Raw genomic sequence first — 25000 nt, forward strand, 5'->3', positions numbered from 1 at the left:
TGCTGTAGCAGATGGCCCGCCGCTGCTAAGTTAGAGGCATCCTCTCCACCACAGCTCCAGTGACTGGGTTTCTTGGCCAGATGCACTGTTTAGATTGTGAGCAATTACATATTAATACAAGAAGCCTCCAGGCACTTTTACTCAAATTCACATTACTGTGCTCTTGCAATAACTTCCGTATCCACTAGATGCTTTCCTATGGCCTTATAAAATCACAAAGTTGAGTTATGTTTGACAGAAGTGACGCTTAAAAAAACCTGTGGAAAAAAAATACAGAAATAACCCTGTGGCAGTTTCACCTACCACACGCCACCCAAGTGGCGTTTTCAGGGACCTCCAGCACAGAGACACAGACCACGGGGTTGTAGACACCAGTTTATTGTAGAGAGAGGGCTAGTTGGAATTAGCCCAGGAGCAGATAGAGAGGTGTCATGACAAGGGCTCTTCTCCCAAATGTGTGTGTGGGGATGGATTGTTTTACCTGTTTTTCGTTAGACCAACCAACGAGCAACAGGTATACAGCCACACTGATCCTGGGCCCCAATTACCTCGACCCAGGTCAGGTGTGGCTGCTCAAACCTCACCATCCCCACACCACATACCCCCGACACCAAACGGAAGCCACGGAGAACACCTGGCCGAATCCTACTTCCCTCCAACCGCCCACCAAGCAGAGAATAAAAAGGAAAAATGCCTAAAACGCAGACGATGAAACAGGGTTTCTATACCTGAAAAGGACAGACTCTGATCCAGGGTTCCTATAACTTAAACCAACAAATGTACCAAAAAAATTAATTGGTCCCATTCCAGGAGACCTGGTTCCCTGGAGCAGCACGGTCCACCGGCTTCCTTCTCCCAGGGTGATGACAGACTGCCCCCTCCTCCCTTCTGGAGCATTGGGCCTCAGGCTGCTGTGCTGGCTGGTGAAGGTGTGGCCGGATTTGGCTGTTGCAGGGGCTGCTTGGAGGGATGGCCTGGCTGTTGGGCTGCCGGATGGTCCCGGCGGTGGCTGCTGGGCGGAGGAGCTAGCTGCAGGCGGTTACCCGTGATGGTTGCTGCGCCTGCTTCTCCCCCAGTCCTACGCCGGACACCCTGGGTGCTGCTGCCGCCAGTTGAGAGAGGGTTGGTGCTGGGGCCGCCCGTTGACCCGCTGGTGGCTCCAGGGCATCTTCGGGCAGCCCTTCTGTGTCCCTTCCCAGTCCCAGAGAGTCCCTGTTCAGGTGCCAGTGTGGCGGTTCCGCCTGCCACACGCCACCCAAGTGGCGTATTCAGGGCCCTCTGGCACAGAGACACAGACCACGGGGTTGTAGACACACTAGTTTATTGTAGAGAGAGGGCTAGTTGGAATTAGCCCAGGAGCAGATAGAGAGGTGTCATGACAAGGGCTCCTCTCCTGAGTGTGAGTGGGGATGGATTGTTTTACCTGTTGCTCGTTTGACCAACCAATGAGCAACAGGTATGCAACCACACTGATCCTGGGTCCCCGATTATCTAGATCCAGGTCAGAGGTGAAGAAGAAGAAGAATCTTTAATTATCACACAACACACCACACTACAACACATACACACACATGCACACACGCACACACAAGCACACGCACATGCCTTGGATGGTGGCCGGTGAAATGAGGCCTCTGCATTTAACCCATCCTGGCTTGTCCTTCCTCCGGGGGGCAGCCAGGAGCAGTGGGCAGCATTCGTCGACCTGGTGACGAGTGTCCATCGCTGGTCAGACGATGGTGGGGGGGTCCGGACTGACATTAGGTGGAGGAAACCCCATGTGAGCACGGGGAGAACATGCAAACTCCACACAGAAAGGCTCCTATTTGGGAGATAACCCACCTGGAGCACGGTGCCATCAGCGCCCCATGTGGGAATCGAACCCAGGACCTTCTTGCTGTGAGGCAGCAGTGCAATGCACTGCAATGCAATTTGCATGCCATCCTTGTGCAGGGGCCATGCTAATCTTCTCTGTATCTGTGGTGTGGCTGCTCAAACCGCACCATCCCCACACCACAATGTCCCTAATCCAAGCTGTCATTTCCCCTATAAATGCATAGAGTTTATAAGACTGCTAAATGTCCGATAATACCTTGCAACTTACTTGTGATAGACCTAGCCACAGGTCTGATTACAGGACAGCTGTTTGAAAACAAAGCACTGCGCTGCTCGGAACGGCAGGAAAACCACAGCGATGACTGAACGATCTTGTGAAAGCACTTTTCAGAAATGACCAAATCGTTGTTTACTCTGTAGAAGTGCTTTGTAGACATCTTGTAATTTAATTTGGACTCCAGTCCGAATATAACAAACCTCACACTTACACTATATCATCAATGCATTGCCTCCAGTTAGTTTTATGCTTATTTAATGCAACTCAACTGAGCATCTAGTTTGACTATTCTTATTTTGTTTTTCGCATTTAATTTAGGGACACTGATTAATCAAGTATTGCAAATCTTAAATGACACACATGCAAAAAAAATGTTTTTTGCATGTGTGTCATTTAAGATTTGCAATACTTGATAAATCAGTGTCCCTTGTGTATATTGTACAGTTTGCACTTGAGAATGGACGCATGGTCACAGCTCTGCCTTTACATGGGTATTAAAATTTTAGTGGTGGATAGCGGTGCCATTTTAATACGATATTTCTTCGCAAGATTGTTACTAGCGCAGTGTAACCTGTTCTTGTGTAATAGTATATATATTTTTAGTGCATTTGTGATTATTCTTTGAATACTTATTAAACATACACTTTAAAACTTTATTCTAAGATAGACCATTACAAAACACGTGCTCAAATGGCCTTTTCCATGACTATCTAAAAAGTAACAACCTGCTTCCAAAATGATATTCAACAAAAACCAAGTGAAAAAATCCTCAGTGTTTGAGCAACAAAGCAGGTTTTGGCTTTGTCTTGCTGCCAGAAGCTTCCTCCAATTAAACGTGTCATTAATCGAAGCAAGGTGAAATTTCACTCCTGGCCCGTACACTTTACGCCGCTCTTTTCACTTGTGAGTGTGAAATGTTAATCGTTTCAGTTCAATAACACCCCTCCTAAAGATCCAGGTGAAGTCAAACGCCGGCTGCTTCCGTCTCACATTTTTTAATTGCAAGCTTGAATCACAAACCGAAATTACGTTGGAAGTAAAATCATTCATAAATAGCCTTGAATGTTCGTAATCTCAAATAAAGCGCAAAAACGTGCAAATGAAACACGAGTTCACAGACTCATCTGGTTCCCAGGCTAGTTTAACTGTGAATTCTCTCCGGGATTGATGTGGATCTGCCATGGGAACGGGATTACTGTGGATTGATGCTAAAACACACACGCTGGTCCTGCAACGCTGCCTATACCTGCGGGAACCCCAAGGACAGGAAGTGCTCCGAGCGCATTTCACAGCATGACACAGCATGAATGTATTTTTATGGGTTGGTTTTTTTGTTATTGATCTTTGGAAAAGTGCATCTAAACCCCGGGCCTCCTAGTTCCTTCCTTTTGTTGCCAAACTCGTCAGATCATGGCGTTGAATGTGTCCCGGCCTTAGAGAATAGGTTCGGCATTTTTATTTAGTACCTAAATCTTTGCCACATGGACTTATTTAAGCCCAGTGAAAAGCTGCAGCAGTAGTGATAGGTTTCCCTATAGTAAAGCGTACCGGAAGGTTGTGCTTTGAACGGTTATAAATGATGGAAGCCAACATTTTAATAAGACCTGAGTTGAAAAAATAGAGAACCTTATACTTTAGTGGGGTGGCCTGTTTCAGCTTTCAAACTGGCCTGCTCGGTCCCACCTCTGCTGCTGCTGCTGCTGCTCTTTCCACCTTCCCTGCATCCACCTGTAGGCTCTGGCTCTTTTAATCCCAGCAGGGGGTTCCAGTTTATCTCTCGCCTTCTTCGTCTTCTGCCAGCCTGTGCTACTGCTTTCTAAAAACGCCGCCACGGCATCTCAGCCTTGCTACTCTGAATGGAGGAAAACACCAAAAAAGGGTATTATCCTCCAAACATCCGCCTGGATGATGGGGGAGCTTTTGATGTGCACGTGGGTAATCTAATGAAGACACCAAGGCGAAGCCAGGCTTTTACTTTTTGTAATACACCCTATTTCTCATCTGCAGATAGAACAAAAAAAAAAAAACCCCGTTCAAGCCGCCTTTTCATCTATGATTACAGTAACTATGGAGATTTGTTGTACACGCACGCCGCATCGTCGTGTCCCCGCCAGCTAGATTTGGTGCTAAAAGGTATCATTGCCAAAAAACTGTAGCCCCGACTCATTCTGCCCCACATCCAAACGAAAGGGCCCGTTAAGTCTGGCCGGTATAAAAAGTCTGGTATAAAAAGCATCATTGAAATTAATATTAGCGGTTAAAGGGTGACAAATAGAGATGCTGAACCTCCTAATGATTCTAAAGAGCATCTTTCCGCTCAATTGTTCTTTGTTATTGTTCTCGGATGACGTCCCCATGAAAAAATAAAATAAAAATATGCAGCACTAACTGGGCCCTTATTATTGTGTGTTCTTGGGCTAGTAAAACATTTCCCGCAGAACAGATTTTGTAATATTTCTGTGGTGTCACAGAATGTTAATGCCTGTATTCAGTTTAGTTTGAAATGGCCTCGGGAGGTTTGTTATGGGAACTATAATCGATGGTCCCGCGCTGCCTCCGCATGAACAATATTTTCAAGCCCATCTCGGATGTTCCAGAGCTAATTCAAAAACCATTGATGACAAATAAAGATAGCAAACCAAGAAGCATAACAAAACAGCCGTGAACTCCTAGCAAACATTAATATTCCTCTCTGACGGGTATTAGCTTGACTGTTGTTATGATATTTACATAATATGACACAACAGCGGTGCCTCTTATATAACTGTAAGAGCAATAAATCTTCAATCTTATCTTAAAAAAAGCTTGTTTTTTTTAAAGATAAGCAAAAAAGAAAAACAAATAACAGAGCATTTGGAAATGCTCATGTCAACTACGGTTGTCACCGTACGCGGAGGAATCATACCTCCGCTGCTGTACCGGTGAATAAGATAACTGAAGGAGAGTGAAAACCACCGGGTCAAAATGTTTTGTATTAAATAAAATCGAAATCATATTTAGATTTTATGAATACATGTTATTTTTTTATTTTTATGATTTTATGAATACATATTATATATATCATACATATTATGATACATATGTATTCATCCGCCCCGGTGTCAGGGGTAGTTACTCGGGGAAACGACCGCGTGAGTGCAGAGTAATGATATCCCGATTTTCGGGGTATGGTGCAGCGTGTTGTGATCACCAGTTCAGCGGCGCGTTCAGGAGCAAAACGACGGCAGGCGGAATCAGTTACCACACCCCGCCCCCCCGCCCTCGACAGAATCAAAAAAGGATCGGAGTCAGGAGGAGGGAAACCCTCGGAGCCAGGGTCAGTTCGTGTCCCTACACGCCGGGTGAAGGGCTTCTCAATGCCAAGTGCATACCTCACTCGCTGTCTCGCTGGAAGAAATTTCCCAGCCGCCGTAAGAACGCATTAAACCCGGGGGTTAGGTCTCGCTGACCGCCGGCCCCAGTACCCGTCCCGACAGGCGCACCTTCCCACGTAGGGACTTACGTCGACCCTAATTCATCAATGTGCGTCGTTGGGCCTTTCCCGAGGAGCTCTTCTCTTGGCAGTACATTTTAAGCAAGACGAAACAAGTCAGCGAGTACATCACGTGTTAAATGAGCGTTGACGGAACTTTCCTCAACAGGCTCGAGTAGAAGCAGGATGGAAAAATAGTTTTTTGTATGTGCTGGGAGAGAGAAATCGTGAGATGACGGGCGTGTGAAGGGTACGGCGAAGCGGTCGGGCTTCGCCGTCATTTAGGATTAGTGCAGAGTGAGATGCCCTGTTTTCCGTTTACTTCTTCGTGCTCAGCGCTTGTGCAGTGGGAAATGCCGTCGATGAGGTATATGGCGAGGAAAACAGTCTCCGGTGCCTCACACCGGCTGCTTCACCGTATTCAGCGTGTTGGGTTTTTGGGGTTTTTTTTACGCCTACGAGACGCTGTCACCGGAGCTGAGAGGGAGAGTACACCTCGCGTCTCCTACAGCGGGAGCCAGAGATGACTCATAAGCGGATGGAAAGCCAGAAAAGCAGAGACACACACAACACAAAGAGCAAGTTGCACGAAGCTCCGAGGTGATTAGCGGAGGGGGAAAAAGCTTCAGGGTTCGGCTCGCAGCACGTGGCGCGGCCTAACCTTAAACGACCTTGACACGCACCAAATAAAAGCAAAGGCACAAGGGCTCGCTTGCTGTTTTACCTCGATCGGTTGAAGTGGCAGACCAGCGGACGGCATTTTGCGGCGAAAAATGTTTGTATCTTGAAAAGGAACTGACGAAATGAGAAACATCTGAGAGAGCGCGATCTGTGCCAGAACTCTAGGATTGTTAATCCGCTGTTGTAAATCTAATTCACTCAAGTTGCGGAAAAATATGGAATGTTTTCATTTTAAATGTGCTCAGTGTACTGGTGCAATAATGGTTTTCATATTCCTTTATTCACTTTGACAATACAGCAGAAGTTTGTTTGCCACGTACTGTAGTGCTGTTTAAACATTTGTTTGAAGTGCAGCGCAGTGTGTATAATTTACAGAATGGACATGGCAGAAATTAAATATGATATTCATAAGTATGTTATAATTAGTGTATAATTCCATGAAAATAAGAACCACTGTGTCGGCGTTACCATAGAATGAGCCGTTGTTATGTACATCGGGAACGGGTAGGGTTCACGGAGGCCGCCATGTTGTGTCGCCATATTTCTATGGTAGCCCAGAACAGACAAACCAAACACTGGCCCTTTCATGTTTTTTGCAAGTTTCGCATCCGCCGCCTCGTTCCATGGAGGCCTCCATGTTGCACCGCTAATGGGAGAGGTATACAGTTGGTTGTGATCTGCAATCTCATCGCTAGATGCCACTAAATTCTACACAGTGCACCTTTAAATATTAGGTATTAGATAAGATGGCGTTATGGTAGGGAGCAGTTAGGGGGTTAAGTGTCTCGCTCAAGGACACATCAGCACCCTACAGGGAGGAAATGGGAATCGAACCGGCAATCTTCCGATTACCAGACGACCCGCTCTACCTCCTGAGCCACTGCCCCCTCAATACAAGGTTTCTTCGTAAATGAGTCAGAAAACAAAAAGACAATGAGCGAAGAAACCGAAGCCGCCGGTTTCTCGGCTCGGCTGTGTTTTTGAAACTGCTGACCAGTCCAGCAACTACTTATCTGACACAGATAGGCTACTTTCTTCAGTTAAGTGTAATTTTAAACCAGTGTTAGCTGTAATGCAAACCGATGTTTCTGTGATAGCAAGAAGCCCCTTTAAGGTGACAGTGTCATTACCTGATCAGCTCCAGTGACAAAAACATGGCTGTTAACCATGGAATCGCTTGAGAGAAATGTTGACTGACAGTGATGAATTTTAAAGCACACAGCTTATCTGCCGTGTTACTCAATATGCCGCTGAGGAAGCGAGCAAAATAATTTAACACGACGAAGACCAGCCAGCCATAATAAAGTTGCAGTTGAGTCCGTTATGCCATGTATTTACAGTATACGCTGTATATACATATATATGTGTGTGTTTTGCTTTTTCGATGTTTAAGGACGACCAATGTCAGGATCAATAGCAGGATCCTCAATGCATTTTATTTGTCAATGTTTTGCAATTGTAGGCGTGTGTGTGCGTACGTGCGTGCGTGCGAGCGAGCGCAAGTGTGTGTGTGTTAGTCGGCTAAAATCTATGTTGAATCTTCCTGTTGCCCTATTTCAGACGGGCAAGACAGGCGCACACACACACATGCAAACAGACCAGCAGGTAGAAGTGTGGACAGGATGACAGCGGGGGCGTGCACGTGTCTCGGTAGACGAAGCTCCACCCGCTGTTTCCGCTGTGAGTCGAAGCAGCTGCAATTTAGCACAAAATGTATGTTTAAGAGACGTGGGGATGAAAAAAGGCCGCTGGACATGTTCTCGCTGTCTTCATCGCAGCTCACAATGTTTTCACCGGGCGTCATCTCCTCGGCTTACTTAATCAAGTGTGTGTGTGTGTGTGTGTGCACTACTGTGTGTCTGTGTTTTAGGTAGACATCCGATCAGTCAGGCCTCTAATTGTGCCGTTGAAAGTTTTATGTCCAGATTACTTATTGAGGTCTTCAGACCCTCCCAGATTACTGCGGTAGCTCCTGTGAAACGTGTGTGTGCGTGTGCGTGCGTGCGTGCGTGCGTTTGCCCACAAAACAAAAAACACATGCAAACACAGACACTTCCAGACTGGCGTGTTCTGCTTTGTCACTTTCAAACGCACACTTTCTGGTCGTCGTGTGGCTGTGCAGCCAGGAGCCTCTGCGGCAGCGGCTCTGATACAGCCTGGCCTACATTTGACATCTTTCCTGAATTCTAACTGTCAGCATTGGCTATAAATAACACAAAGAGTCTCTCTCTCGCTCTCTCTCTCTCTCTCTCTCTCTCTCTCTCTCTCTCTCTCTCTCTCTCTTTCTGTCTCTCTCTGACGCATATACGCATTAACGTTCGAGGGCTTATCCAACAAAAATACACATAGACGGACACACACCTAGACCCACTGCAAACAGAAACATCCTTCTGTCCAGAACACTTTTTCATACATGAAGCCATGAAAACAGCTTCATTGGGCAAAAAAATATTTAACTTTGATTACAAAAATTGCAAAATGTCCCTGGTTGTTGGGCGCCGCGAGGCGTGGCAATGGTGAGGAGAAGAAGAAATAAATCTGCAGCTATTTCAATTTCCTATGAATGAATACAATGCAAAATTGGCCAAAAACTGGGGCTCAACGTGACCTAATGAGCCAGAATTTATGTGGAAAAGTCTGAAAATGAAACCACTGATTCAAGACCATGAGCCTTCACACTAGCCAGACGAGAAAGTGTGAAAGAAATCAGGAAGTGTTTTTTTAAATGGAAAAAAAAAAGCCCAAATTACATTTTAAAAAGCTTGTTATTCTTATTCATTTATGAATAAGTCAAAGTAGCTGCATATTTTATTTTTATTTTCGCCATAGCTACTCTTCACGATGCCCTACACACAGGATTTTTTTTCTCAATTTTGTAAATCGAAGTTAAATGTGTTTTTGCCGGATTAAGCCATTTTCACATTAACCCTTTTTGGATGTCCCATTTGTATATTATTATATATTATATATTTCTATTTTTTTTGCGCTAAACGCTCAGCTCCAGGCGATGCTCTGTCCCCATGCAGGGAGTGCTGCATAGCCCTCAGTGGGTCACAGAACAGAGGAAAGCGTTAACGCTGATCTAATTTTATCTTCAGAGACAGAGCGTGGAGCTGGGACGGCGCTGGGAACCTTTTGAGCGTTTGGCCATCACAGCGTCATGGCGCCGCGTTCCAACCGTGCGTTTTGTTGAGTGAACGGGCCGTGATGGGTCGGACAGCTGACTGTCAGTGTGACAGCAGGGCGCATCACTTTGTGCCCCCAGCCCTTCTGAATTTACAGATTTTCGAGGAACGTGGGGTGGGGTGGAAACAGGAGTCTATTAAATTTTTAAATACCCAAATAACTTCCAATTACAAATCAAAGTGTTGATGACATTAGATCGTCAAGTATGGATTAGACACCTTTTTTTTAATTGTTATTTTTAGAGATTTTTCAGTTTTTAGAAACAAGCAACAACAAACACACCCTAGGTGATAAGGAAATAACTAAATATAACAACAACAGCAACAACAAATAAAAAAATAAAACAACAAAACAGGCTCTTATAAGCATAGTAATAAGCACCTGGTATTTAAGAAATGTCGATAATATGTTTCAATGAAAAGGAGAAGGTGTATATATACTGTATGTATATAAATACTTAAGCCCATGAGATAGAGTTGATAGTTGCAGTGAATTAAAACACTTTAAATGAAAAACTGCTGTCCTATATTTGCCAAATACTGTATACAGTATATATATTACTTTTTAAAATCATAATTATTTTTCTGCCCTGGTCATTCTACCTGGCCGGTGTATTACACAGGATCCAAAATGGCGGTTTCAAGAAAGCTACAGAAGGTGGTTCACGTATCCCACGTGATTCTCAATCAACCTCCTCAGCCCTTAAACCCTCGGATTAAATGAACACCAGGGCGACATTTAAGACCTCATGGTTATGAGGGTTCCCTTTGTGTCAGGAAGCAGGCGAAACGAACAGAGAAAATTCAGCCGTTGCGTGAGAGAAAAGTATCGAAAATAACACTCAAAATGACAATAAAAATGTGCATAGTGGAAATGAGTCACCTCTGTCCCTGCAGAAGGCACATGGAAATGAGTCGGATACATGTAAGCACACCTCTCCCACTTTATAGACATACACGCTGCACAGTATATACCCAATTGAGATAAGTGATGAAATGGCATTTTGAAAATAGAGACAGAAATTGCGAAAGAAGAGATATGTTTAAAGCAAATTTTGGATGGAGCAGATGGAGCGTATCTGGATGGAGGTATATTTAACCTAAGCACGTATCCACCTGCGAAGGTAGGTGTGTTGGATTACTGCTCAGCATTATAAGTGAGAAATGTGAGCTTGTACTGAGCCATAAGGCCATTTACACACCTCTACACACACACACACACACACACACGCACAAACACACCCACACACACACACACACACACACATACATCATTATTACTGCAGAGAAAAATTGCAGTGCTTGGGGGAAAATGAGTCTGCTGATGGATCATTGTGCCACTTAATCCTTGTTCCAGTATCTGGCTGTATCCTGTGCTCGTGCACACATACATACACACACACACACACACACACACACACACACACACACACACACACATATACACACTTATACAAACGCACGTGCTGCCAGACAACACATGTAAGGTTCTGTAGTAGACAACTTACACTAAATATGGACAACGTTGTCCAGTATATAGTATATCTAATGGCATGTACATATATACACACAATCAAAAGCAAAGAATGAGATGAGGACAAACTCAGACCCAAACACTCACACACACACACACACACACACACACACACACACACACACCTAATGTTATCTTTTCCTTGCGTGATGAATTTTGCACCGAATTGAATAAAGACCTGAATTAGAGGAGCTTCACGTGCAGAATACTTCAGGATTAATAGAGGTTTTTTTTGTTGTTATGGCATTGTACTCTTCTTTGGCCATGTTACTTTTAGTCATTTAAAATATTTATATCAAGTTAGGATCTGGGAGAGCCACCTTTCCACACTTTTACACATCTGAAAGTACACTTCAAGTCCCATCTGTCCACTTTATCACCGTGGACAGAGTGAAAGGGAGGGGCAGTTTTCCTTTTTATCTTTTTAGTTTTATTTTTTTGAAACCTGTGCTGTCAGCATGCTGGGCATACAACACGGAGTATTTTGTATGCCATTGCATTTTGGGCAGAGTTCAGTGGAGTTCAACTTCTCAACCTGCAATGCAACTCTTTATTAATTCTTAAATCATCAAGAACTGCTGCAACAACTCTGCCCTGTGGACGACCTGTGGGATGACAAGAGCAGTTTTTTGTTGTACAGAACCACCCACCAATCCCCCTCTTTGCAGAACTATTTACCATGTTTTTGGTCTGTAAATAACGAATCATCATTTCTACTCCAAGAGGGGGCGAATCACCACGGGTGAGACAAATAAACATTGAAACAACAAATAAACATAGTAACAAACAACATGTACATGGAAAAACTTAAACATAGAAACCTCAGATGACATGTATCGACAAAATGGGGTGTGTTCAAAGCAGGTGCTGGTGGTGTGTGTGTATGTGAGTGTTCCTGTGATGAGTCTGCCGGTGTTTGTGTGTGTGTGTGTGTGTGTGTGTCCACCGGTGAGTGCACAGGACCTGTCCCAATTATATCGTAGCGCCTCCAAGCAGCGGCAAAGGCCCTGCAGCCACCCCTGAGTCCCGCAGCCGTATAGACACTCCACAACCGCAGGAAAGCCCAGAGCACCCCAACCTGAGGCCACAGAAGACCCCCCAGGCACCAGAAACCCGTTGCCCGCCGAGCAACACCAACGCATGGACCCCCGAGGAGCATAAACCAGTCCCAGAGAGCGAGAGGAGACCCTGCACCCCCGACGCACGCGCATACAACCTACCCCCACGTGCAGACATAAGACGCACCCACAGGTTCAGAACCCGTGCCGTGGACGCCAGGTACAGATCACAGGCTCCGACAGACTGACACGCCATCCGGAACCCACCGCCCCATGGGTGAGCCAGTGGGGCCCCCATGCCCGCCAACAAACGGAACAGTTTTCAAGACGGAAGGGTCTGTCGCCGATGTAGGAAGGAAAATTTATGAAACCAGATCAACTTAATTAATGCAATAAATTAGGAATCACGGGGAAATGCTGAAAGGCTTGGAAACTTGCTGGTGTCTAAGTGTGTCTTATAAAACTAAAAAAAAAATCATTAACACACTTAAAAGTAACAAGTCTTCATTTCAGAGAGATTTTAACAGTCTATAATAGTATAGGAATAATATACACATTTATGTCACGGTTTGCACTTCTCTAATTTCAGGTTTTGTATTTCTATGTATTGCACACGGATATATTCCAGATATCAAGCATTAATTTGTGAGGCAGTGGGGTGGACAGAGTGGGTGAGCATAGTGGGGGGCATCTTGTGGCATCTAGATCCCTGAGAGGCGAGAAAGAAGACAATGATTTTATAGTCAAAACATTGTGGTTAAGAATGGAGGTTATGACTCACGCTCTTCGGTAGGCCTAATTATTATTATTATTATTATTATTATTATTAATAATAATAATAATAATAATAATAATAATAATAATAAATTATTTATTACTATTATAATTATCATTATTATTATTATGATACTAATAATGATAATAAATAATGATCATGATAATAAATAATAGCAATGTTATTATTAATATTAATATAAAAAATAATTTGGAGACATTCTTTCCTTGGGCTTAGGTGTAAGGTGTCGTTTTGAATGAATTTTGAATGTTATTGGTATCTATCAGGGTACATCGTTTTTTTCGCGTGGGGCTGATTTTGTCAGAGCAGGTTCTCTTACTTTTAATCGCACTCACATGTGTCCTGTTGAGGTGATAGGGCAGCTCGCATGCTTGAACTTGAACTGAAACGGTCGCCTGATATGCTGTAGTAGACGGCAGATCTTTTTCTTTTTTTCTGTTGTGATCCGAAATGTCCAAACTATGGATGAAGCTCCCGTTTTTTTTTCCCCCAAACGATTGAGTTGTTGACCCGTCCTCCTTCCGTCTTGTTTCGCGTGTGAACGTGCGTTTGGTGATTTGAGAAGCAGTCTCAGCAACGGTTTTAGTCAAGAGAGCGCCGACCCTGTTCAGTTTATCTAGGTTACAGCTTTTTACTTTCTGAGCTCCAACGCCTGTAATGTGGAAGTTAGGAAACCATTAGATGGAGAGTCAGTTGAATTATTTAATGTTCTTTTTTTTTTCTTTTTTTTTTCTTTCCTTTGGAGCGCTCTCGCATGAGTGCCGTGTCAGCTAAAGGACTTCTGCTTTTAAAGTGTAATAGTCATTAAGTCTAACAGCTTAAATGATGAAAGATAATGCTCATCAAATCAAGTGTAGAACAAAAAATATTCAATTATAGATGTAATTGGCTGCAATATTTACGCAGTTACAGAGTCTTTATGGTTTCATTTTGGTGGAATCCAAATGTGATTTTTGTGACCGTGACATTAATGAGGGATTCCCGCTAGGGCTGAACGATTAATCGAATTAATCGATTAAACGAAATACGGAAATGGGGAAACTTTTGGGGCGGAGGCGCTTCCAGAACACTGCGCTTGCTTGGTTTTGTTTTTGACCTTTTTTTAATTTAATGAGCATAAATCTGTCCCTGAGTGCACAGAGCAGCGCTCGGACGAAGCTCATCCACTTGTGCGCACAAAGAGGATGTATGTATGTCCATGTATGTGGACGTGTGCGCGCAACGTTTTTATCAAAAATAATAAAACACTACATATATTTTGAATGTACATTTTCAGATTTGAACAATTACAAGGCTCGAAGTGAAATCAGTCAGTCAATATTCTACTGTGATTGAAGGCTTTTCTTTTAACAATTCAGTAGTTAATTAAAGACATGTTATTCATATAGATTCATGCATCAATTCATCTCATTTCATCATAACACGTAGGCCTGGCCTACAGGAAAGAACAGTTTATATGTTGACTGTATACATTGTTGTGGTGGTCATTCTATAGAATGATTTATTGCTAGTGTTTAGTGAATAATACACAAGATAAGGAACTTAAAAAAAAAATTACGTACTAAATCGTAATCGCAATATTGGTCATAAAAAAACATCGCAATTTGATTATTTTCCAAAATAGTTCAGCCCTAAATCCCGCCCGTGTCTTGCAGGATAACGGAGAGGACTCCCATCGAATCTCCCCCAGTCCTGTGGTCCACGTCAGGGGTCTCTGCGAGGCCGTGGTGGAGGCCGACCTGGTGGACGCCCTGGAGAAGTTTGGACCCATATGGTGAGGCCAGACACCAGAAACCACTCCACTTTATGAATTATCCTCATAGAGTACGTTCCTCAAAGCTATTCCCATGACAACCACTCAACAATGGAAACTTACTAGTCAGTATGCTCCGCTACCCTCCGCCATACCAAAGATGTTCTCCATTTACAGTAAGTTGGGAAAGGGAGCTGTATCTCAAAGCTTCATTCCTGTTTCTTTGTCGTACCTTTCAAATTGTAGCCTTGAGCCTCTGACGGTGAAATGAGGATGTTTTCCTTCTCGCTATTCAGTGCGATTAATTCTGTGCGAGTGGGCCTTTGATGAGAGTTCATTAAATTGTCCTCACAAAACCCTAAATTGCTCCTCACAACAATCCACAAATGAAAGTTCCTACAGGCAAGTCAGGCTCTCATTAAAGTTTTGTTTTTTTTCTTCCTTGGAATCGGGATCGCCGGTGCGAGACTAAACGCACGCATGTGACTCTCCACAAGAAGGACGTCACGGTCCATCTTTAAATGTGCGTGAAGAGGCACCATTTAGGGGCCAATTTGATGTGGTTCTCCGTTGACATGGGCGCACACCGCCTCCGGACAAAGCTCCCAGTCAGTCAGAGTCTCATGGTTTCTATTCTATATTCTATCTTTAGTAAATCTCTGATATGAACAAAGTCACTGCACAAAAAAACAAGTCTCTGTCGAGCACTGCAGAGAGGGAACGACACACAAAAATAACCACAGTTAAAGGTCTTTTTGAAAGCACTTAGAGACGCTGGCGCCAGGTTGGGAGACCGTCGCACGGACGCTGTGTCGCTGAGCGAGACGCTTTGTGCAGGCATCCAAAAGGGCAGGGAAGGAGAATGAAAGAATACGCAAAATAGAAAAAATAATTAAATCAACACGTTTTAACAAACGCCACGTGTTAAAACTCTGTTGAGGTTACCGAGAGGAATTCCTGCAAGGCGTCATCGAACAGCAATCGGGACTGTCGCCTCCTTCCGTTTCCTAGACGGCGCTGTAGATGGGGCGCTTGGCATATCAAGTTTCTATTTCACGACCACACAATACCCACGACTGTGAGAGCTTGATCTAAATATATCACCCAGCTCCAGAGATATCTCTGAACTCTTTATCTCGAAAGCGCCCCAATTAATCTAGAATCCACACCGGGGTTTTAATTGCTGGTGTGCCTCGCTGAGAGTCTTAAGAATTTCTGGCAGACCCACCCTTAGCTTTAAATTAGCTTCAGGAGGTAATCAAATATAGCAAAAATATGATTTTATGTTAATGCACGGTACAAAGGGACGTCTTGTCATCACGGGATTTCCAGATGGATTTCCCCTTTTCTGTCCTGTGTATTCTGTGTGTGTGTGTGTGTGTGTGTGTCATGTGATGGTGCACTGTGGAGATTTCACAAAACAAAATATAAACCCCGAGGGCTCTTCCAGTCCCCAAACCTTTTGGTTTTAGTATCATGTCAATATTAAAGTTCTGTCAGTTTTTCTCCCAGTGGTGGTGATCGCCGAAGATAAGTCAACACATATAGAGTAGTGCTGGGCGGAGAAGATCAAGCAATCTTGATGATTTTCAGGATAAAATTTTCCACTATAACAATGATGCATTTATGAGATTTATTCTTCAATGTCGTTTTTTAATCTTTTTTCCCTTCCTACGAAGACACCACTCCAACAGCCAATCGTACAGCAGAGAAACAACATGAGACATGAGCAGCCAATCGTACCGTAGGGAAACAACCATATGACACAAACAGCCAATCGTACCGTAGGGAAACAACCATATTACACAACCAGCCAATCGTAGCGTAGGGAAACAACCATATTACACAACCAGCCAATCGTAGCGTAGGGAAACAATATGACACTAACAGCCAATCGTAGAGTAGGGAAACAACCATATGACACAAACAGCCAATCGTACCGTAGGGAAACAAGCATATGACACAAACAGCCAATCGTACAGTAGGGAAACAACCATATGACACTAACAGCCAATCGTACAGTAGGGAAACAACCATATGACACTAACAGCCAATCGTACCCTAGGGAAACAACCATATGACACAAACAAACAATTGTACAGTCAGGAAACAACCATGAGACACTAACAGCCAATGTTACAGTAGGGAAACAACCATGAAACCTGAACAGCCAATCGTACAGTAGGGCATAGCGGGGATGAGGCCCTCCGGAGCTGAGGTGGCGGATCTTCCTCAAACACCAACTTGAACTGGAACTCGCCCTCCTCCCAACCTGAGCCCGGGGTAGCCCACATCCCCGCAAAAGGAGAGCGATTAAAGAAAGAATCTGCGATTTTCGGTGACTGTATGTGGTCTCACACGGTCGAAGAGATTCCAAGTGTCCTTGCATATAATCTTGTGTAACTTTTCGGACTGTTCTCAGGCGACAATAGTGATTATATTATTTATTTAAATGTATATAAAATATATTTTCATATCATTTATTTAATAATTTTTTTTGTTAACATATTTATTATTTTATTTTATTTATTCATTGTTTAACGTAAAGCCATTATAATGCACTTAATGCACTTATTATTATTATTATTATTATTATTATTATTATAATTATTATTATCAATAAATACATATCCTGATAATTATCGACATTGATGAATATAAAAAACATATTGTGATAACATTGTTGGCTATATTGTCCAGCCCTAATATACAGTATCACACACACTGAGTGGTAGCACCGATGCATCTGTAGCACTGCCTCCATCAATTGTATTACATTATTTATAGACATAACAAAATTATGTCTATTTCATTACAGTATCATTATCATTCTGATAACAATATCAAATGTTCGCAAAGGATATAGGGCTACTTTTAATCAAAGGCCACAAAATGCACCGAAATAGCCCAAATGCAAACAATGAAGTGCCTGCATGTTGTATTAGATTAGAATAGCTATATCGGCTTTCTTACTTTTAAGGATTTCTTCCCTTGGATATTTCATGCCCAAGAGATTTTATAGATGAAAATAAATATATACTGTCCCACTGCACCCCTGTGTACTGTACCGTATACAAAGGACCATGTTGAGGTACTTATATATCACTTATATTATCTTTAGCTACGTGATGATGATGCCGTTCAAGCGCCAGGCCCTGGTGGAGTTCACTGAGGCGGAGAGCGCCGACCGCTGTGTGTCCCGCGGGGCTAGCGAGCCTGTGTACATTGCAGGTTTGACTTTGGACTTTTAAGTGTTTGAATTAATTATACAAACAAGGCCGCATGCACTCACAAACTCAGGTTGTGTCCTCTTTCGTACCTTCAGGACAGCAGGCCTACTTTAACTACTCCACCTCCAAGCGCATCACCCGCCCGACCAACGCCGACAACCCCAACAGCGGCAACAAGGTCCTGCTGCTGTCCATCCAAAACCCTCTGTACCCCATTACGACGGTAAGAACACACGTACATACGCACGCACGCGTGCGTGCACACACACACACACACACACACACACACACACACACACACACACACACACACACACCCATCCACACATACACAAACACCCATCCACACGCACACACACACACACACACACACACAGACACACACCTACAGACACGTCAACATGTGCAAACAGGCAGTTGTACAAAGGCCTCCTCAAAGTACAATAGAGAATCAACCTCCAGCAATTTTTCAACTGGAATGATGACACAGTCATCATTCACATCATATCACAGTCTGTCCATAGGAAGCCTACAAGTTGGAGACAATTTCAGTTGAGACGGTTGTTGTCGTGGTAACGTTTTTACTGCCGCCTAAATGTATTACAGAACATTCGCTGCCACAAGGAACTGCATGTAGGAGCTGCTTTCAACAAATCACATTTAGCCGTGTTAGGCCAATCACATTCCATTCAGCTTCAAAGCAGCTTCCTGTTTTGGGCCAACCGGGGCTGTGACGACAACCGCATGACCACAAATACCGTGCTCACGTGACATCACTGCGGGGCTGAGCTCATTACCGTCATCAAAATATATATATTTTTTTGTATTTCATTTTTTCAGTGGTGAAGGATACGGGAGTGCATATGGTGTGTGATATGAAATATAAACACGATAATCATTGATTAGTATCATTATTGACCGTCTTCCATCCTAAGTTGAAGGGCTTCTGGAGAAAGTAAACTTTTGAGTTGCCCTGCTCCCGCTCGTCACTTCAGATTTGTGCGCCCAGAGGGACAGTCCATTAAACATGTGGGGGATTTATTTTGTGTGTGTCCGATGATTTATTAACTATTTCTAGGGCTGCACCCGACTCAGAATTTTGTCAGTTGAATCCGATTCGGCTGTTCGATGGGAGGCACCAAGGAGGGCATGACTCTCCGGGATCGGGACGCAGGTCGATCCACACATATTAAAATATCTTTACTGTATGATTCCTGTATTTATAATTCCTCATCCCCCAAATTCATACCGTCATCGACCTAGAGCAACATACATACGTACATATAAATAGATAGAAAGTTAACATTGTTCTATTTTATCTTAATTTATTTGAAATTCCAAATTGTTCTCTTTTAATTTTAAGGTTTTATATAAATATATATATATATATATATATATATATATATATATATATATATATATATATATATATATATATATATATATACACACTACTCACAAAAAGTTAGGGATATTTGGCTTTCGGGTGAAATTTCAGGATGAACCTAAAATGCACTATAACCTTTACAGCTGAACTTAATTTGACCTTCTCTAAACTTTTGAATGCACATGTCCAACAGTTCAGTGTTTCAGTACTTTTTGCACAACTTGCTGTTCTCTAACAAGGAGCTGAACATCAAAATTCACAACAGGTGTTTGATCCATGAATCGACCAATACATTTCCTGTTTCAATTAGAATTGGTATTTAAACAGTTCTCTTCATCATGCTGCTCACGTTTTGACATCATGAGACCAAGACGACACCTAACAATTGATCAACAGTACCTCGCCTTTGTGAGGCTTCAAACAGGATGTTCTCAGAGGGAAGTGACCACTGAGGTTAGAGTGTCACACAGTGTCATTAGCAGGTTGCAACAGAGATACAGAGAGACTGGCGGAGTCACAGAAAGGCATAGAAGTGGACGTCCTTTGGCCACATCCCACACTGATGAGTGCTTCATTATGAACAGTGCCCTGCGGAACCGGATGATGAATGCCACTTAACTCCAGGCGCATTTAAGGGAGGTGAGAGGCACCCAAGTGTCACGTCAGACCATTCAAAACCGTTGACATCAGCGTGGTCTGCGTGCTAGACGACCTGCAAGGGTACCTGACCACAGCACCAGGCACAGGCATCATCGTCTTGCATGGGCCAGGGAGCATTTACGCTGGACGAGGGACCAGTGGCCTCAGTGCTTTTCTCTGATGAAAGTCGATTCACGTTGAGCAGAAATGATGGCCGCCAACGATGTTGGCGTCGTCAAGGAGAGCGCTATGCATCAGCCTTTGGTGGTGGTGGTGTTACAGTGTGGGCAGGTGTGTCTAGTCAATACAGAACTGCCCTACACTTTGTGAATGGTACAGTGACAAGCCCACACTACCTGAATAACATCATTAATCCAGTCATTGCATGAACAACACAGGCCTAATTTCATGGGGTGGGGAGTGGGGTTCCATGCCTCAGCAGACAATAAGTTGACTTGTGAACAGCATGAGACGTTGTCAAGCTGTAATTGATGCTCAAGACCACATGACAAGTTATTGAGACATTGACATTTTTTGTTGTGGTAAACCCACCACTGTTGTTGGCTTTTGTTTCAATAAATTGTTTGAGATGAGGAAATCACCAAAAGCCAAATATCCCTAAATTTTTGTGAGTAGTGTGTATATATATATATACTGTATATATAACCTTAAAATTAAAAGAGAACATTTTTAAATCACTCATTTATATGTTTTTGACTGCAACATTTTAATGTTTCTATTTTTTACATTTTATTTAGTTGTTTGTGTTAATCGATAGATTAATAGATTCAAGATTCAAGAGGTTATTTGTCACATACATATTCAGACGGTCATACATATATGCAGTGAAATGTCATGACACCCGGTGATCACGCACAATAAGCTCTAAAAATACAAAAATGTGCGGTACATTGATGTAGATAGAAGGACAGATAGATCACGCTGGAATGATTCAGAATCTTTTTCTTTCTATGTTTTGTTCCTGGAGGCTGTCTATCCCTCTCTCTTTTCTCTCTTATCTTTTCCTGGATTGCATCCTTGTTTTCTTATTCTTTATTTAATCTATCTATCTATCTATCTATCTATCTATCTATCTATCTATCGGTCTGTCTGTTTAGTTTTTACCTGATCACCACCAATCCCCCCTCTTTGGAGAACAATCTCACCATGTTTTGGTCAATGAACAACATGTGACTATCATCATTACTTCTCCAAGAGGGGGAGAATCACCACGGGTGGGACGACTAAGCATAGAAACAAACAACATCAACTTAAACATCAGACGACAACGTGTTGTGAAAACACTGAATTCAATCGATGAAAATTGGAACAGTAATTGCGGCACGTGGCCTCTTCCTGTGATAGTTATAGCGGTAAAGCAGAGGAAAGGACAAGGACATAATCAGGAGGGTGTTTGGGGGTGTGTTCGAAGGAGATGCTGCTGGTGTGTGTGCGTGGGTATGTGTGTGTGTGCTTGTGTGTCCACCCATGAGTGCATGGGGTGCACTGGATCGGTCCCAATTAGTTCTGGTGTGTGAGGTCAGAATGATATGGTAGTGCCTCCAAGCCTTCAAGTTCTTGCTGATGTTGAAAACAATATGGGATTGATTAAACATGCACGTTTCCTCAATTACAGTGTCGGTGTTTACCGGGATTTGCGCGGAGAGACGCTTTTGTCTGCAATGAGGACGAAAAACAACCCTGCAATGGCGGAGAATCGCTCTTGTTATGCACTTTCGGTGTTTTTTGTTTTTTTTTAAGACGTGGTCTTTTCCTCGGGCGCCATTTGCCGAGCGCTTCATCCAAAACAAAGACTTCATTTCTGTGGGGCTTGACAACACGCTACGGGGTCCTTTGTATGCTTTGTCATTCCACACTTTGAGAAAGCTTAAAGTTACATTTTGGACCATGCTGTTGTTAATATGAGCTTGGGCACGACCGAGTGGGAAGTCACATCGCAATCCCTGGGACCGTGCGATGGAATGAGGAGACCCGGTTATTTTATACCGTTAATGTTATTTATACTTAATGGTGTGGGAGCGTGAGCGTTATCCAAGCGTTGCACGGTGCTGAATTTCCGGCAGGTTTCACTTCTAATCTAATCTGATCTTCATCACTCTGGAAGTAACAAATACGTACAGTATACATGATTGATGTGGGGTGTCCAGTTGCCAGAGACACTCGGGTCTTTAATCGCTGTTTTTCCGACTTATTTTTATCTGGGGACCCGCGTTTCAAAAAATGACAAACTATCACGACCCAAATGAACAATAGGCCTTATCCATAAATCGCAGCAGAAGCAATATTTCTGAACTTCTTTTGACAGCCATTTCTGCATTAAACACTGATATTGTAGCTAATGAATAAATAAAAGATCTTAATAAATCACAGTATTGTTTTATGCATGTGTTATTTGAAGACAGAATTTATGCATTTTACACAAAGTTTGACAAATGAAGGCTGATAATTATAATAATATTGTATATTATCTATAATATTATATTAGTATTATTATTTGATAATAATTAGAAGGTTAAGGAAGGCATTTTGCAATTTGATTTGGCAACGCATATTAAAAGTCACGATTCTGGAATTAAATCATGCACATTTTTTCTCAGGTGAACAACAAATAAAAAAGGAAGGAAGGGGAAAGTGGCCTGTCTGGAAAGTGGGGATTGGGATCTAAATGTACAGTAGATTTCTAGGTAGTATTGTAACATCAGTTCATAACATATCTGTTCTGCTCTGTCTGAGGTTGCACTGTACATTCCAGTGTAATGTGTTTATATTGGTGTGCTTTTCTTTAGGATGTGCTCTACACCGTGTGTAACCCCATGGGCAGCGTGTTGAGGATCGTAATCTTCAAACGGAATGGAATCCAGGCAATGGTGGAGTATCCTTACTGTGTGTGTGTGTGTGTGTGTGTGTGTGTGTGTGTGTGTGTGTGTGTGTGTGTGTGTGTGTGTGTGTGTGTGTGTGTGTGTGTGTGTGTGTGTGTTAGGGGTCCTCCAATGTGTTTTTTTCAGAGCCGATATTGATGCCAAATATACAGTAAGTAATCAAAGAGCCCCATAACCATATCAGATATTTGGGGCTCGTATTTATTATTAGTAAACAAGATTAACATTAACACAAACTCCAATACAAATCTTTCTTTCTGACCACATGGTATGTTGAAGGAACCCCGTTTAAGAAGAAAAAACATTACCAAGCCGATATTATAAAACAAAAATGCAGTGTAGTTTGTGTGGAGTGAAAATTAGGAGTCAGATCATTAAACTTAACTTAAATGCCTCACAACATATACCCTGCATGTATACAGTGTATATTGGGAAAATATACATAAATATATAAAAAGAAAATTCCGCTGACCCCCTGCAGTTCCTTCACGGATCATTAATGGGCCGCAGACCCCAGTTTGGGAACCCAAGGTGTTGAGATTTTTTCTACATTCTATTGTGTGTGTCGCTATGTGTGTGCTTGTATGTGTGCACGTGTGTGTGTGTGTGTGTGTGTGTGTGTGTGGTCTCTCCTTAACCGAAGCGCTCCAGATTCGAGTCGGTCCAGTGCGCCCAGAAAGCCAAATCAGCTCTAAACGGAGCCGACATCTACGCCGGCTGCTGCACTCTTAAGATCGAATATGCACGGGTAGGAGAATTATACCACCCACACAATATTCCTTTTACAATATTCCATGTATGTGAAATTTGTCATGGTGATTATTGGAACGTTACTACAGAGGATTATCATTAAACCAAAAAAACGCTTAACAGTGAGAAAAAAAAAAAAAAAAAAGAATTAAAAAAAAATAGCAGATAAAATACACAGACTCTCTTTCTTACACACATACTGTACTGTACATACACGCCCACACAGTGGGATCAAACCAACTCCTACTCTCACTAGATAGATAGATAGATTAATAGATAGATAGCTAGATAGATAAGCGGGTGGTTGGGTAGACAGACAGACAGACAGACAGACAGACAGACAGATAGATAGATAGATAGATAGATAGATAGATAGATAGATAGATAGATAGATAGATAGATAGATAGATAGATAGATACATAGATAAGCGGGTGGTAGGATAGATAGATAGATAGACAGACAGACAGACAGACAGACAGACAGATAGATAAGCGGGTGGTTGGGTGGATAAATAGATAGATGGATGGATGGATGGCATAAAAATGGTGATATCCACGACAATTATCAAAGGACAAATAGAAAGTCTAACTTTTTTTTTTTTTTTTATTTCACTGTACTCACCCTGAATCTGGAAATATGATTCATCTGGTTGCAAAGAATATAATGTTTATTTGCTACAAATATAAAACCTTTTTCCCCATTTCTTACTGATTTCCACCCAAGTCCAAAATATCAACATACAGGGGATTCAAGGGGAGAAGGAGTCACGTCCTCTCAGGTCCTTCAGGCTTTGTCGGCCGGCCAGGCTTCTCTCTGGACGCCCCAATCACAGACATAAATAGACCCGTTAATGAGACTCACATGAGCCTTGTTGAGTGTCCAGCGCTGCTCCCGACACCGTGTGGCCTCGGCAGATCTCCTCCGGTGTCCACGCTTTGTTGGCAGCGTGGCTTTCCCTTCTTGGGCAGAAGCGGGAATCTGCCCCGGCGTTTTTGTCGCGTACAAATGCACCCGGGTGTGGAGAGAATTTTTTACTCAAAAGTAAAAGTGTCAAGGTTTTTAGGTGTCTAGTTGGCACTGAAATGTTCACTCTCGGTGTCAGTCCTCAACAGAGCAGATAAACAGTAGAAAAAAAACAAGTTCAGTTAAAAAGAAAATACATCAACAAAAAATAGGATTTAAAAAATAATAATAATTTTGATTTAGATACCTATAACTGTTATCTATAAGCCACTGTTACTGTATATTCCCATTATATTCAACATATTCTTATTTAACTTTTTTTTATTTTCTCGCTAACTTATATATACTAGTATATATACCGAATGATTGCATAATATATGGTTGTACCAAAGTAATGCTTCATTGTAAGTATATTGCAAGTCCGGCCATGAATATATTTCTCTAATCATTTCTTATCTATTTCTCTTTCTGATCTCATCCCTTAGCTCTAAATTGATGTTTGAATAATTATCGGTGATAAATGATTGGAATGATATCA

General features: G+C 42.6%; 1 protein-coding gene across 1 annotated transcript in view; it reads left to right on the forward strand.

Annotated features, from left to right (window-relative positions):
- The window catches only part of hnrnpll (heterogeneous nuclear ribonucleoprotein L like), a gene marked incomplete at its 5' end in the record, with an annotated part of 42512 nt that overhangs the window by 2104 nt on the left and 15408 nt on the right, over positions 1–25000 (forward strand). The window contains 5 exons of the mRNA XM_080017082.1: positions 14495–14613; positions 17714–17823; positions 17918–18045; positions 22656–22741; positions 23400–23496. Of these exons, the coding sequence (XP_079873208.1) occupies positions 14495–14613; positions 17714–17823; positions 17918–18045; positions 22656–22741; positions 23400–23496 (540 nt within the window). The remainder of the gene's footprint in view (positions 1–14494; positions 14614–17713; positions 17824–17917; positions 18046–22655; positions 22742–23399; positions 23497–25000) is intronic.

The sequence above is a fragment of the Zeus faber genome (genome assembly GCF_960531495.2).
Source record: "Zeus faber genome assembly, chromosome: 16".
Taxonomy (NCBI): Eukaryota; Metazoa; Chordata; class Actinopteri; order Zeiformes; family Zeidae; genus Zeus; species Zeus faber.